Genomic DNA, 14,592 nt, shown 5'->3' with positions numbered 1-14,592 from the left:
TCAACATTTTCATTGAGCTGTCCTACCCATGGTCTTCCCACAGGCTGTCCACCACAACACCAAGATCTCTTTCTTGGTCGGTCGTTGCTAGCTCAGATCCCATCAGTGTGTGTGTGAAGCTGGGACTTTTTGCCCCCGAAGTGCCTCATTGTGCATGTAAATGATGCCCCAGTGCATGTAGGGTCCTTCAATGAATATGAGCCATGAAGAGCTATCGCCTTCCAAGCCCTTTTTAAAGCTGGCTGAGCTAGTGGGTTGACACCCCGTTGCATGGTGGCGAATTCCGTAAGATATTTACGAACGTTGTGCAACGTTGTCCTTCCTTTGTCTGACCTGGATCTACCAGCAGTCCACTTGCTTAGCTATTGCAAGTTCTAGCATTATAGGAGTGGGGAAAGCTCTCCATAGCATCTGTAATTTTGTACGCCTCTATTGCAGCCTTTGCCAACCCGGTTTTCCCTCAGATGTGTTGGACTACAATTCCCAACTGGCTGGGGGATGCTGGCAGTTGTGGTCCAACACATCAGGAGGACATCAGGTTGGGGAAGGCATGTTCCTCTTGGCCTTTCAGTTTAGAAAAAAGGCGACTCAAAACATTGTCGCCTTTCTTTGTAGGGGAGTTGGTGGTCTCAAGACCCTGGATGATGAAGAGGGTGGTTACCTTTGGGCTGGAATCAGAAATATTGTGCCACAGAATGCACTCTCTCCCAAAAACAAACAACCCAACGCCAAACTCCTCTCTACAAAGTAGTTCTGTGTACATAATAGGTTGGTCAAAGCAACAGGCGTGAAAAAAAATTCACACGCAACACACGGTGACGACTGATCCGGACACCACAAAGAACCGATCGCCAAGACAGAATGGGGAAGTAATAATAAGGTATAATAAAGGACCTGCTGGCTCACAGGGTGTACTAATGAAAGAGGACACAGAACTCAAAGGAAAACATAACCTAGAGAACAAAGTCCAGCATCAGAGGGCGGAAGGGAGATGAGGCAACACCACTTGTACAACTAAGATCGGGATGGACTGCAACTTCTATCACCCCTGACCATTGGCGATACTGGCTGGGCATTGTAGTCCAACACATCTGGACTACAGGCTGGAGAAGACTGCTGTAACCCTATGCACGCTCACGTGGAAGTCTCACGGAGAGCTCAGTCTTACTCCAGAGGAGACACACCCGGAAGCCACGACGTAACGAGCATGCCAAATATTCCTGATGCTCTTAATTGCAGAAAAAAGGGAAGCTTTTTAGTCAATAGCTAAACACACACGCATTCAACCGAGCTTTATTCATACCTTTAACTTTTAAAAACTCACTTGGAAAAAGACATGGGTCAGAAGGGTGCCATTTAGGTTGGCATCACGCTTCACAAAGTTGTGTTTTGCTGTCAGGTCCCGTAATGCCTAGTTCATTTTGCCTTTCGTCATCTCGACCTCTGATTTGGGCACAGCTGAACGGTGCAATCCTAGATGAGCCTACTTGGGAGTAAGTCCCACTGAACTCAATGGGTCTTACTTCTAGGTAAGTGTGCATAGGATCACAAAGGTTTAAGTTTCATTTTGTGTGATTGAAATTAACGTGGGGGGAAACACAGCGGGAAGGCACGAGGTTGGGGAGCGCCGTTCCAGAGGGTACAAGGGCCGCATGGACAGTTTGTCGATCCAGGCACCCTGCCGAACCATGCTTAGAACATCCCCAGCCTTCATCTGGTGTCACGTGCAAATTAAGCCGTTCTGTGCACTTCCCAGAAGCAGCTGCTGCTGCCAATGACAGAGAGGTACAGAAACACAGAGGTAGCAACAGCAGGAAAGAGAAGTTGAACTAGATGGCAGCCTTGACACTGGGCATTGGGTTGTTGTTTTTTTAATTCTTCATCATATGCAGCTCCACTCTTAGGTGAATGTGTTGCAGTAATGGCAGTTTTAGGGCACAATCCTATGCATGTTTTGACAGAAAAAGGTGCTACAACTCCCAGCATTCCCCAGGCAGCGCTGGCTGGGGAATGCTGGGAGTTGTAGGACTTTTTTTCTGTCAAAACATGCACAGGATTGCATCCTTAGCTTTCCTTGAAGCTAGGTGCAAACGAAACACACCCAGAGGGCTTTTAGGGATGATGCCAAGAGCTTGATTTGTGGAGGCAAGTAAAGTAATAGGTAGATGCGGGTTCAGGAAGCATGTGTGTGTGGGGGGCACTTTTTCCTTGCATAAAGAATTCTATTGGGGAGAGGATGACCGCCCCTCCCTTTCCCCAACCCGGACGTCCTGCACTCTTGGGAGAAGATCAAGTGTCTTGGTCTGCAACCCACAACAGTCTCCCTGAAAGACTGCCTCCCTGGAGTGAAAAAGGACAGCAGGGGTTAGATCCAGGATCTGCCTCCCACAAAAGGAAGGGACCCCCCCCCCCCCGAGGTACAGCTCCACTCCTCCGCCACATTTTGAGGAGATCTCCTCTTCCCCTCACACACCAGGGCTCAGCCCATCCTGCAGGGTCTCCTGGCACTGTGTCACACTTTCAGGGTTGCTGAAGAGAACACCGTGGCAAGGAGAGGGCGGAGAAGTCACTTCTGCCAGCGTGGTTGACCCAGCGTAAATCTGGATCCAACCCCAGGGGTGCAAGCCCCCCTACAGGCACTTAACATCCTATTAAAAGCCCTTGCCTGCTTCTTCACGGCTATCAAGAACGGTACACACACAACAAAGAAAGCATGGCAGAAGCAAGCTCTCTGTCATGACCACACCATGGAGAAGAGCCTTTTTCAAACTGGGGGCGGGGGGAGAGAGACGGAATGTTCCACTCCCTCTTTTATAGCTTTGTTTCAATCCCGCAAATCGCTCTTGAGCCACGCATTCTGCGATTCAGGCGGTGGTTCTCAAGCTGCCTGTCGCCTTTGGGGAATCTTTTCTACCGAGGAATCCCGTGCCCGCAGCCCACTGCACGAGGCAAAGAATTCCACGGAGCACAGTGTGGCATGCTGGGGCAGCAGCTGGGGTTATGAGCAGCCTCGCTGTGTCATGCCCAGCAGGAAGGGCCCCGCCGTGTCTGCCCGCTGGCACTACTTACCCTGCATTCGCAGAAAGCGACGCTTGTGCCAAAATAGCATCAGTTCCGCTAGTGTAGTGTAAATGGCGCGAGTGGCCGGACACCATCAGACCCTGCCCAGAAAATGTGCAGGTGATGTCCTAAAACATCGCTAGCATTCTCCTGCTACCCATGTGCACAGCATGACAATCACTGTATGAATTACCTCCTGCTACCAGCATCACTTGAAACATTCAAGAGAGGGTTAGTTTACAGAGACAGAGAGCCTTTCCCAACCTGATGCCCTCTAGATGCTAGCTGGGGCATGCTGGGAGCTGTAGCCTTACATATCTGGAGGGCACCAGGTTGAGGACCGGCTGAGTTAGTTTTTCTACATATGTTCGACGAACATTCCTTCATTTCTGGAGTGATAGTTCTTAAAGAATCAGAATGCATCTGATATCGACCAGAGATCTGACTAGAAACAGGCTCAATGATAATAACGTTATATCAGCCAGATATCTGATTAGAAACAGGTTCAATCGTGCAGATCAGCCATACGTTTTCCTGGTCCACAAAACAACCATGAAAGAAATGCTTCACAGTACAGGTTATCACTCAGCAATGCTCCAGAGCAGACTGAGCTATAGACAGCTCTCTTAAGACAATGTCACAATTTTGTGTCATTTTGGAATTAAGATGACCCCCATTCCTGGCCCCCAATGAATCATCCCCCTATTTGCATATTAAAAAAAAATTTTTTTTAAAAGATTCAGCTTTCCAAGTTCTGTGATTGGGTTCATTTCCTAGGAAGATCAGATCCTAAAAAGTATTACAAGTCATAGTAGAAATCCAGCTTGGTGTACACAGTCTTGCATCCCTTGCTGGAGTAGATCTTCTCCTCCTTTGGGAAGTACGTCATCTCGTCCGCCACCCGAGTCACGATTTCCTCGTCCACTGCGTAGCCGCGGGATTCAAGTTCAACCCTGATGCACATTTTCACGTGCTTGTACTCCAGGGGCAGGAAGGGGACAAAGTAATCGATAAGGCTTCGGTCGATCAGGCTGCTGTGCCAAAAGCCGCCTGCGGAGGGAGGGAGGGAGAGGCTCTGTTAAGTGGCACTGCTTTAGGGAGGCGGATCAAAATGCAAGCAGTGAAACTAGGGCAGCAAGATTTCTATTAATTAGTCTCATCAGTAGATCAGCAGAGGTTTGATTAATGTTAGTGGGGAAGCAATTTTAACCAACAGGGCAGAGGACTGAAGGCACACCGGTACAACTCCAGGAGGCTACTTTGGTCCTAGTGTGCTACTGTATTAGGGAACGAGAAAGAAAATATTAAAGGTTGTCTTCTCTTCCAGAAATGGCAACTTTTGTTTATCCATCAAATGATTAACACAGCCTTCGCCAACCTGATGCCATCTGGCTGTGCTGGGACAGCAAGTCCCACCATTCCCTATGGCTGTGCTGGCTGGGAATTATGGGAGTTGCGGTCCAACACAGCTGGAGGCTGGATTAACAGAACAAACTGACAGCCCCAAGTAAACCTATATTGGATCCTCCCATTTCCAGCAGAAGCATGTTCATGCTGAACCAAGAGCCTGCATTCAGAGCGGAAAACGCCCTTGTTCTGGTTCATCCCAAGTCTCAGGCTGTGTCTGTGGTGAAGACCTTTTAGGAAATGGACAATACAAAAATTTCCCCTTTGGGAACCAACCAGTGAGGCTAGAAAGGAATTCTGCTGAGCTATTGACCAGAGAAGACTCCTGAAGGAAACACGTAGCTAGAAATGCAGACGGCACAGGACTGAGGGCGAGCTGGAACAACCCGTGACCCAGAAGTCTGGATGCAGCTGAGTCACCGCATATGGCAGCCCAGCAGGGGCTCAAGAAACCTCCTGGTTCTGTTGACTTCTGGGAAATTATGGAACGGGAGGACGGGTCAAGCACCCGGTGGGCCTCCACACAATGAGGTTGTGTGTCATGGGATGGGCCTTGAGGCATGCAGGCCGAGTTGAAGGACATGTGCCAGCGAGGAGAGGGGGCTGTAGCTCCGTGGAAGAGCACCTGCAGAAGCTGCGAGGTTCAATCCCCAGTTCCCCAGTTCTAGAAGGATCAGCCAGCGATGAAGGCCCCTCTCTGGCACTTGCTCCTGGGGAATTCTGCGGCAGGGCTGCCATCTTCAAATCGCGACGCAAGCCAGCGTTACTCACTGTTTTTGTTGTTGAAAACAGACAGAGACGTGGCAGGCTCCAAGTCTCGTAGTCCCAAGTCTTCCCTTCTCTTTCCGCACCTCCAGAAGTCCAGGGCCACTTCGGTGATCTTTTCAGCCCCCGCGTTGCTGAGTAAAGAAAGGATTTTCAACTAGGGATGGATGGATCGGGGCTCCGGCGGACAGCTCCCTGAGTCGGCAGACCTCTGACCTCATCCACTGGCCAGAGAACCAGGGGCCACTGTGTGGCTGCACTCCCTGCCTCCCAGGAAGGACATCACGGCAAAGGGGAGACCAGCCTGGCCCCCTGCACATTGGTCAGAGAAGGAGCAGCTGCAGGGAGCTTCTTTCACTGTTCCCTGCTAGAAAGAACACCGATAAGAACCTTGAAACTAAGAACTGGTGCATGAGGGTTTTTTTCCCTCATCCCTCCCAATCCCATTTCCTTTTGTGTCGTGTCCTTTGGAGGGCGGGGACCATCTCGTTATCAGTTGTAAGCTGCTCCAGGAGCCCTTTTTGACTGAACAGAGGGGTAAAAATGCTGTAAATAAACAATAAATAAATAAAACTGGTTTGCTGAAATTGTTGGTTCTTTGAGGTCAAGTCTATTCTGTCCCATTTCTGCACAAGCATGTGATTTAAAAAAAAAAAGAAAGCATACACATTTTTCGTAGTGGTTGCACACACCATTGACTAAAGCATGTTTAAGGACATTTTGGAAAAGTATGCATTTTTCTTTGTACGTTTTTCAAATCAGCGCACGTGGTTCAATGTAATTTTTTTCCCCAGAAAACATCACAAGCTCGGAAATGTACAGGTTTCTGACTGCAAATTGAGTTCGGGTCCAGGAGGTGCAAATTGGAGCGAATGTCTCATTTCAAAGATAGCTAGCTTTTTTTTATAAAGACCCACAAGCTTCTATGGTGTAACTTATCAAAGCAAGACTGGAAGAAAAAAAAATCCCAGCCACCTAACGATCCCAGTATCAACATTTAGTGCCTTTACTAGAAGTTTGAAACCTTTCAGTGGGAGATGAGAAATTCTCTGGCTCCTAAATTTGGAAATACTTTTCCAGCCCTGCCTCATTGCTTTCCCTCACCTGAGGAAGATGAAGATGGCTTTCTGATAAGACACACCATCCAGCCCCTCGTAGTAGTCCAGGAACGGTTTGATGGCGTCGATGAGCCCAGCATGCATTTTATCCATCTCATCGAAGATGAAAACGGACCTTGCACAATCGCTCACGTTGCCCCGGATCCACAGTTGCAACTGGTCCTAAAATTTAAAAAGCACACATTCTATTGATTTAAAACACTGATATCCTAACTTCCTATCCCTGGGCTATGAAGAGGTCTTGGACGGCAGCAGGTTGCTCTGAGGGAACTGGACCTGCAGAAATCTGACAACTGGGAGCAGCAGTAGTGCTCGTTGAGAGATTTGGGGTGGTGAGATGGGGAAGGCACATTGGGACAGGAACGGCAAACGGGACTTTTTTTAATGTGAAGCACTGGCCCTCACCCATACATCTTGCTGCTTCTGAAAAGTGGAGACATTTTAGATCAGGGCTGCAAAATCCTCTGGCCCACTTGGGGGCCAAATCCAGTCCCCGAGGATTTCCCAGGTGGCTCCACCCCCATTCTCCCAATCGTTTTATGGTTTCCTGGCTTTTGTGCATTTTTTCCCCCATTCTAAGAAGTTGAAATGCCTCTCCTGAGCTTTAGTGACGGACAGTAAGAGGCTGAAGCTACAAGATGCTGGCATTTTCAAATTTGGCCACACCGCTTTTGCCTTCAGCCCCGCCCACCACAGAATGTGGCCGAGAGCTTCTCTGAAATGGAATTTGGCCCTCAGGATGAACAACATTCGATTCCCCTGCTTTCGATGTAGCCCCGGCACCTGCTGAGAGGGAAACGTGGCCCTGTGGACTAACTAATCTTGAAATCTATAAATCAATAGCCAAGTTGGAACGAGTGATGCAATTGTATCCCTGGTGCCAGCCCCGAAATCCACACAAGTCCATTTTCGTGGCTTCTTTGCAACCCCACCCTGGAACGGTCTGTTCAGAGTTTCTGATGTAAGGGTGCACACAACGTCCTGCAATGAGCATCTGTCACGTATAAACACAACGCCTTGGTTGTGTTTCCCTCTCGGTTGCTTAGAAAAGTCAGCCACTGAATGTTAAAAATCGGTGCAGCTGCGGTGAGGAGGAGGCGAGGTCAGCTTGCCAAGAGAAGAGGTTCCACGCAGGGCCTGCGTTGGACCACAAGTTCCATAATTCCCAGCTGATGGCCATGCTGGCTGGGAATCCTGGGAGTTGCAGTCCAACTCATCTGGAGGGCACCAGGTTGGGGAAGGCTGAACTAATGATAAGACGGTCTGTGGGCTGCAGGTGAGAACAGCAGCTGCATTTCACAATCAGTTCAAAAAAAGATCAGCCTTGGATGGCCTTCTCCCTGTCCCATCAGCCGGGACAGCTAGACTGGTGGCGACAAGGGAGAGGGCCTTCTCTGTGGTGGCCCCCATTCTGTGGAACTCCCTCCCTAGGGAACTCCGCCATGCCCCCTCTTTAATGAGCTTCTGCTGCACATTAAAAACGTGGTTGTTCAGGCAAGCATTTGGGGTGGGTTAGGGTATTTTTAGAAATATGTTGTTACTATAGAATTTTATTGTTTTAAACTGTTCTTTCATACACTCTGTACATTGCCCAGAGGGGCTGGGTGACCAGCCAGATGGGCGATTAATAAATTTGATAGATAGTCCCCCTAGTGGTTGTATATTTAGCTGAGAAGGTTGGGGTTTTCTTTCCATGAAGCGTACTGCCAGAAGGCAGTTTTAGGAAGTTAAACCTTCTCAACTGAGGAAGTATCTCAAGTCTTCACAGCAGCGGAGACTTCCTGCACTAGAGAGGCAACTGGCTAACGGTCCAAATCAAAGGCCAGCCCCTGAGCAGAGCGAACTCATGAATGTTGAAAGGACAGGATGGCACTCCCCAAAACTGGTGACCTCCAGATGTGTCGAACTACGGCTCCTATCATCCCTGGCCATGCTGGAGAGCACCAGTTTGGAGAAGGCTGCAACAGGGGATGCAAGGCTCTGTAAGTCTGTTCTTTCCTGTACGTGCTCACTTTTTAAAAAAATATAATAATCCAGATATTTCTGATTCTACCAAAAACCTGCAAACTCCCAGAACGGCCAAGTTACATTCCACCGCGTTCCACGGGGTTTACTCCCACAAAATGGGGTAAAGGATTGCAGCCTGGAGCAAGCAGTGTAAAGCCTCAGGCCACATCCAGCCCACTTGGGGGGCAAACCTGGCACACTAGGGTTCCCTAGGTGGCCATACCCCCTTTCCCCCATCCACCCATCGTTTGGTGGTTTCCTGGCTTCTCTGCAGTTTCTTCCCATTCTAAAAGATTGAAAGGCCTCTCCTAAAGTGTAGTTACTGGCAGAAAGAGCTTTAAGCTAACAGATGCTGGCATTTTTTACCCTGCCCCTTTTGCCTTTGGCGCTGCCCACCACTGGAAGGCGGCCCCCAAGAACTTCTCCAAAAGGGAATTTGGCCCTCAGGCTGAATGGAGTTCCCCATGCCGGGGGTAAAGGTACTAGCTGTCAAGGGCTCTTTGGAGGCCTCTCTCAGTCTAATCCAGTAGCCAAGTCCAGACACAGACACAGGGATTCTTTTCAAAGCTTTATTCCTCTTTTACAACTTAACAACTCCACTGTTAGCAACTAGATATGAGCAGCAGAGTGCCTATGCCCTAGGTTGGAACAGCTGGTCCCCGTTTGAAGGAGAATCACTGGCAGACCATGACCTTATGGGCTAGGGAGAGTCCCTCCCCTTTTCCCTTGGATCCTTTGGGCGCAACCGTTGTTGCCGCGCCAACCGGGCACTACGCCTCCTTTCCGCGCCCTCCATTTGGCGCCACTCCCTGCGTCGGTGTCGCGCGTCCAGCAAGTCTGCTTCCCACGCTCTCTCACTCCCGGGACTGCTATCTATGCTAGGAATGCCGGTGGGAGGAATCTCTGTCAGCTGTTGGCCCTGGGAAGGATGAGCATGCTCCTCTCCCAGGAGCAGCTCCTCTTCCTCAGAATCAGAACTACTCTGGGATTCTATGGGCTCAGTGTCCACCCTGACACTAGCATATTTTCGTTCAAAGCTCTTCCTGCTTGTAACTCAGCCTTCTGAGAGGCATTTCAACTTTTAGAATGGGGGAAAAACTGCACAACAACCAGGGCACCACCAACAATTGGTGGTTGGAGCAAAGGGGGCGTTATCATCTGGGAAACCCAGATGCGTCAGATCTGGCCCCTGGGCCAGAGGTTTTGCACCCTTACTGTAAGGTAACAGGTCTTCTAACCACAACACATTTTGAAGGCGTGATATATCCTCTTACCTTGTAATGGGTAATGTTCTGCTGATGAGGAAAATGCAAAGTGGACACAAACTGATGGACATATTTGCTGTTGAGGCCCTCTTTGTAAATGCTCTCCGCGACGATCTTGCTGACAAGGTTTTTGCCGGTGCCAGTCCAGCCGTGAAAGGAAAGCGTCAGGGGCTTCTTTGGCTTTGCGTTGTTCAAAAACCCGATGACAGCCTTCACGATCACCCTTTTCACCAGATGCTGTCCAAAGAGCTTCTGGTCCAAATCCCGCTGAAGCGCTGTTGTGGGGGGAGAGAATTGGTGGGACAACAATTGGATCAGCAGGAAAGAGTGTGCTGGAATTCTGAAGCCACACACATATGGCGTTGGATCCAGATTTACGCTGGATCATCTGTGCTGGCAGAAGTGAACTTCCCTGCCCCCTCTCCTTCCCACAGCAGCTGTTCTAGCCCCCGAAAATGCTACAGAGACCCTGCTGAATTGGGCGAGCTGAGATGTGGGTGGAGCTGTGATGCGGGTATCCCCAAAATCAGGTGGAAGGATGTTCCACAATCGCAGCCCTCACTCTCATGGAAGGCAGATCCTGGAACCAACCTGATGTATATTTTTAGCCCGCCACTTCCAGAGGAGTCAGAGGAAGTAGCACATGTGTTAACGGGTGCCATTTTTTTCTGGGTAGAAAGGCAGGAAGCCAATCAAACAACCAAACCAGTCAATCAATCCAACACGAGAATCAGAGGAAGAGGCCCCGTCTCGCTCGGCACTGCGGTCCTAAATCCGTTCTTCCCCAGATATTAGCAGGGGGATTCCTTCCTCGCCCAAACTGCCAGGCCCACCAGAGGCGGGAGCAGGGCACAGAGATAATCAGACCTGCATCAGCATGCCAACACATCCCTCAGCGACACGACGCAGCATTAGCCCCCCAACCCAGTGGTGTCTCCGGATGGGGCCCGTTTATTCCCCCCCCCCAGCACACACAGAAGGAAGTAGCTGCTATCTGCCCGTATGGGGGAGAGTCAAACGGGCCTGAATTCGGGGGCGATGTTATGGCGACCCTGGGCGCCCACAGAGTAAGATCGGCCAAGCGAGCCACACGCCGCGCCGCTCCCCCTGACGACGACACCTTCTCGGGCGAGAGATAAGGGGAGTGCGAAGGCCACGGAACGCGTCGAGGGTGCCGGCCGGCTGGCTGGCTGGCGAGCGCCAGGGACCCGGCCTCACGGCGCACCCGGGGGCGAGGGCAGGGCGGGGGCAGCGCCCTCCGGGCCAGGCTTCCCTGAGCGGCGCAGCAAGGCCCGTCGCTCGGCCGGCATGGCCGAGGGCCAGGAACGCCGGCAGGCGCGGCGCGACACGGCTGGCCGGGCCGGGGGCCTCGTGGGCCGGGGCCTGTCGCCCTGCCCCACGCCGGCGCGCCGCGGGCTCCGGCGCCCCTCGCCCCCGGGGAGGGCAGGCGCGGCAGCCCCAAGGACAAGGACGGGGGGAGGCCTCGCGCCGGCCCCGTCGCGCCCACCGCTCGCGCGGGGCTCCAGCCCCCATCATCCCCAGCCTGGGCGCCTCACCGGCCGCGCCGCGGGCGCCGGGCCGCTCGCGGCAGCACTCGGCGAAGTAGCAGTAGAGCCTCGGCGTGTAGAGGAGGCCGGTGAGGGCCGAGGCGGCGGCGCCGGCCAGCGCCAGGCCCAGGCTGAGGGGCTCCACGGCGCGCGCCGCCGGGCCCAGCTGCCACAGCGCCAGCGCCAGGCCCAGCGCGGCCCCCCGCCGCAGCCGCATCGCGCCGGCTCCGCCAGGCCAGGCCAGGCCAGGCCAGGCCAGGCCGCCCCGCCCGCGCTCCCGCTTCCGCCCGCGCTTCCGGCGCCGCGCGCCATCTTGGGGCCGGGCCGGGCCGGGCCTGCTCCCTCCGCGCTCGCCGCGCTGCCTGAGGGCGGGGGTCGCGGGCCAGCGACGCGGGGCGGGTCGGCCGTGCCGCCGGGGAGGACGGGAGCTGCGGGCCGCCCCGTCTGGCCGGGGTGACGGGGCGGCGCAGCACCCGGGCTGGAGGCGGATCGCGGCCTTCCGCGCCGGGCTCCGTCCGGGGAGCAGCGCAGACGCGCGGGCCCGCCCCGGGCGCGTCTGCTGGGGAGACGCCCGGGCAGCCCGCGGCCTCCCCGAGGGGCTTCGAGGAGCTCAGCGCCCGGCTACAGCAGCCTGCCTGCCCCCGCCTGCGCTGGGCTCCCGCCGCCGCTGCGCCGGCTGAGGGTGATGGGAGGCGCAGTCCGGCACCTCCGGGGAGCGCCAGCATGCAAGGCCGGCGGAGCTCCACCGAGGCCTTCAGCGCGCTCCGCCCTGGCGGGGAAGAGCTCAAAAGCCCCTCTGGTCCGGAAGCAACAAGTGTATGGGGGGGGGGCAGCAGGGGGGACCTGGCTACTGGTGGCCCTCCCCACTTCGAGATGTGCCTCCTGTGAACAAGGAATTGGAGAAATGGCTACAAGGGGGGGATGTGTGGCCCTGATAACGAGGACGGGCCACCAAGGGTTCTGGGACGCTGAACAGATGTTTCACCCAGTTTAAGGTGCTGTATCTGTGGGGTGGATTCCATAGATCAAGCCTGTTGTTCAGTCGTGTCCGACTCTTCGTGACCCCATGGACCATAGCACGCCAGGCCTTCCTGTCCTTAGATCAAGCCTGCTGGTTGTTAATTTGCTCTGGTTACAAGGAAGTTGTGGCCACTGCTCTGGGACAGAAAATGGAAGGAGCAGACACGGGGATCTTCAGTCTTGGGCGATTACGTTTGGAAGCTTAAAACAGGCGTTTGAGGACCCATGGGCAAGACACCCTCCACAGGTCCTCTCCCTCAGTGAATCTACCTCATCACCACCCTCACCAGCTGGTCTTGCTCCTCCTTTTTCTCATCTTTGTTCCCACTCCTTTGCTTGACAGGTAAGCAAGGAGGCCGTGACATCCCCTGCTCCTCCTCCTCACCACCACCGTTGTCTGGGACAGAGCAAGGGGCAGGTGAACAAGCAAGTGCCCCACCATGCCTACCCTTGCCGCTGACCCTGACACACACACACTCCCATGTTAAAAGCCTGCAACAGTAAATGTAAGATTTGGCTAGGGATGTACGAAAGTTCCGCCACGGATCTCAGGGAGGCCGAATGCCAGCGCATTCGGCCCCCCGAAATCAGTGGCAGAACGCCCCCCCCCCCCCGGACTTACCTTGGGCGGATCTTCCTGGCGGCAGCAGCTGCGGTTGTGGTTCAGCAGCGGCGGCTGCAGTGGCCGGTCTTCCGACCCGCTGCCGCCACTGCCATGTCCAGGTTAAAAGAAAAACGTGATATGCTACGTAAAGATTTACGTAGCCTATCACGGCTAGGTTTTAAAAAAACACCGTGATAGGCTACGTAAATGTTTACGTAGCCTATCACGGCTGACTTACAAACAAACACGCATACGCAAATGGCAGCAGCCATGGCCGCCGCCATTTGCGTTCCTTATTTTGGCACATCTTAGTCTACGTAAACATTTACGTACACTAAGATGTGCCAAAATAAGGAACGCAAATGGCGGCAGCCATGGCCGCCACCATTTGCGTATACGCGTTTTTTTGTTTTTTTTTAAGTCAGCCATGATAGGCTGTGTAAACATTTATGTAGCCTATCACAGCTGACTGCAGGGACGCAAACGGCAGCGGCTACGGCCGCTGCCATTTGCGTCCCTGCTAGCCAGCGGCCGGATGTCCGGCCAGAGCCGGCTGGCGGCTCCGCAGAATTGCTGCGGAGCACAGCCGGCCAGCCAGGATTCCGGGGGGGAGGAACGGAGCTCTTCCCCCCCTGTCCAGGTTTCCGGGGGTAGGGACAGAGCACCTCCCCCCAACCATCAGCATAATCCGCGAAAGATAAGTGATTTTCGTACATCCCTAGATTTGGCTTTGGACTCCCTTTGCTGTCGGCTGCCACCTGGTGAAGAATTTCCAGAATTGCAAACTGCTTGTTTCAGCCTTGTTACTGTTCTGTCTGCTCTCTGCACCCACTGGGGGAATGATTCTCAAAATGATCAAAATTGGAAGGAAATTATCTTAAACCCTCTTTTCAAAGCACCAATCATTCCTGGTGTACATTTAGCAGGACACAAAAAAACACACAGGTTTCAGATGGCAGGGGCTGCCTTATTATTCTTTGTGAGCTGCTCAGGGAGCCTTTTGGGGCTGAAGAGCAGGCTGGCTTACGTTCAGCAGATCAAACCCCTGCCTGGAGTCATACAGCCAAATGAGATTATGTATCGGGGTGCGAAAGAAAGACCCCTTCATGGATCACTGCCTTGTTGTAGCGAAGGGGCTTGCGTAACTCAGTGAAGCCATAAGCTATGCCATGCAGGGCCACCCAAGACAGGTCATGGTGGAGAGTTCTGACAAAATGTGGTCCACTGGAGAAGGAAATGGCAACCCACGCCAGTATTCTTGCCAAGAAAACCCCATGGAACGTATCACAAGGCTAAAAGATGTGACGCCAGAAGATGAGCCCCTCAGGTCAGAAGGTGTCCAATATGCTTCTGGGGAAGAGCAGAGGGAATTTCCAAGTAGTGCCAGAAAGAGTGAAGGGGCTGGGCCAAAGCCGAAAGGACACTCAGCTGTGGATGTGTCTGGTGGTGAAAAGAAAGTCTGATACTGTAAAGAACAATATTGTTTAGGAACCTGGAATGTAAGATCAATGAATCAAGGTAAGCTGGAGGGGGTCAAACATGAGATGGCAAGATTGAACATCGACATCTTGGGAATCAGCGAACTAAAATGGACAAGCATGGGGGAATTTAATTCAGGTGACCATCATATCTACTACTGTGGGCAAGAATCCCTTAGAAGAAATGGAGTAGTACTCATAGTCAATAAAAGGGTGGGAAAAGCAGTACTGGGGTACAATCTTAAAAACGATAGAATGATCTCAGTACGAATCCAAGGCAAACCATTCAACATCACAGTAATTCAAGTCTATGCCCCAACC

General features: G+C 52.8%; 1 protein-coding gene and 1 long non-coding RNA gene across 2 annotated transcripts; one reads left to right on the top strand and one right to left on the bottom strand.

Annotated features, from left to right (window-relative positions):
* The first annotated feature begins 1,277 nt into the window (after positions 1–1,277).
* LOC146335541 (uncharacterized) lies at positions 1,278–4,091 on the top strand. Its single transcript, XR_014785944.1, has 2 exons — positions 1,278–1,951; positions 2,069–4,091. It is a non-coding gene; the product is annotated as an uncharacterized LOC146335541 (long non-coding RNA).
* Positions 3,549–11,442, bottom strand: TOR1A (torsin family 1 member A). The gene is made up of 5 exons (XM_084821349.1): positions 11,179–11,442; positions 9,632–9,897; positions 6,337–6,512; positions 5,239–5,366; positions 3,549–4,110 (listed from the first exon to the last, which is right to left on the bottom strand). Exons 1-5 carry the CDS (start codon positions 11,384–11,386, stop codon positions 3,860–3,862), a joined length of 1,029 nt encoding a protein of 342 aa, XP_084677475.1. The 5' UTR covers positions 11,387–11,442; the 3' UTR covers positions 3,549–3,859.
* Between the last annotated feature and the right edge of the window lie 3,150 nt (positions 11,443–14,592).

The sequence above is a fragment of the Heloderma suspectum genome, chromosome 14, assembly GCF_057233095.1.
Source record: "Heloderma suspectum isolate Gila_16-S chromosome 14, 16-S_ref, whole genome shotgun sequence".
NCBI lineage: Eukaryota > Metazoa > Chordata > Lepidosauria > Squamata > Helodermatidae > Heloderma > Heloderma suspectum.
The sequence above is the reverse complement of the archived record's forward strand: the minus strand, read 5'-3'. Positions and strand labels throughout refer to the sequence as shown.

Excerpts from the sequence above, each read along its gene's own strand:
- TOR1A (XM_084821349.1), bottom strand. The coding sequence starts at position 11,386 with ATGCGGCTGCGGCGGGGGGCCGCGCTGGGCCTGGCGCTGGCGCTGTGG. Across the intron at positions 9,898-11,178 it reads CGGCGCCCGCGGCGCGGCCG|CGCTTCAGCGGGATTTGGAC; the intron begins GTGAGGCGCCCA and ends CCCCCACAACAG. Across the intron at positions 5,367-6,336 it reads GCCATCTTCATCTTCCTCAG|CAACGCGGGGGCTGAAAAGA; the intron begins GTGAGGGAAAGC and ends TTCTTTACTCAG.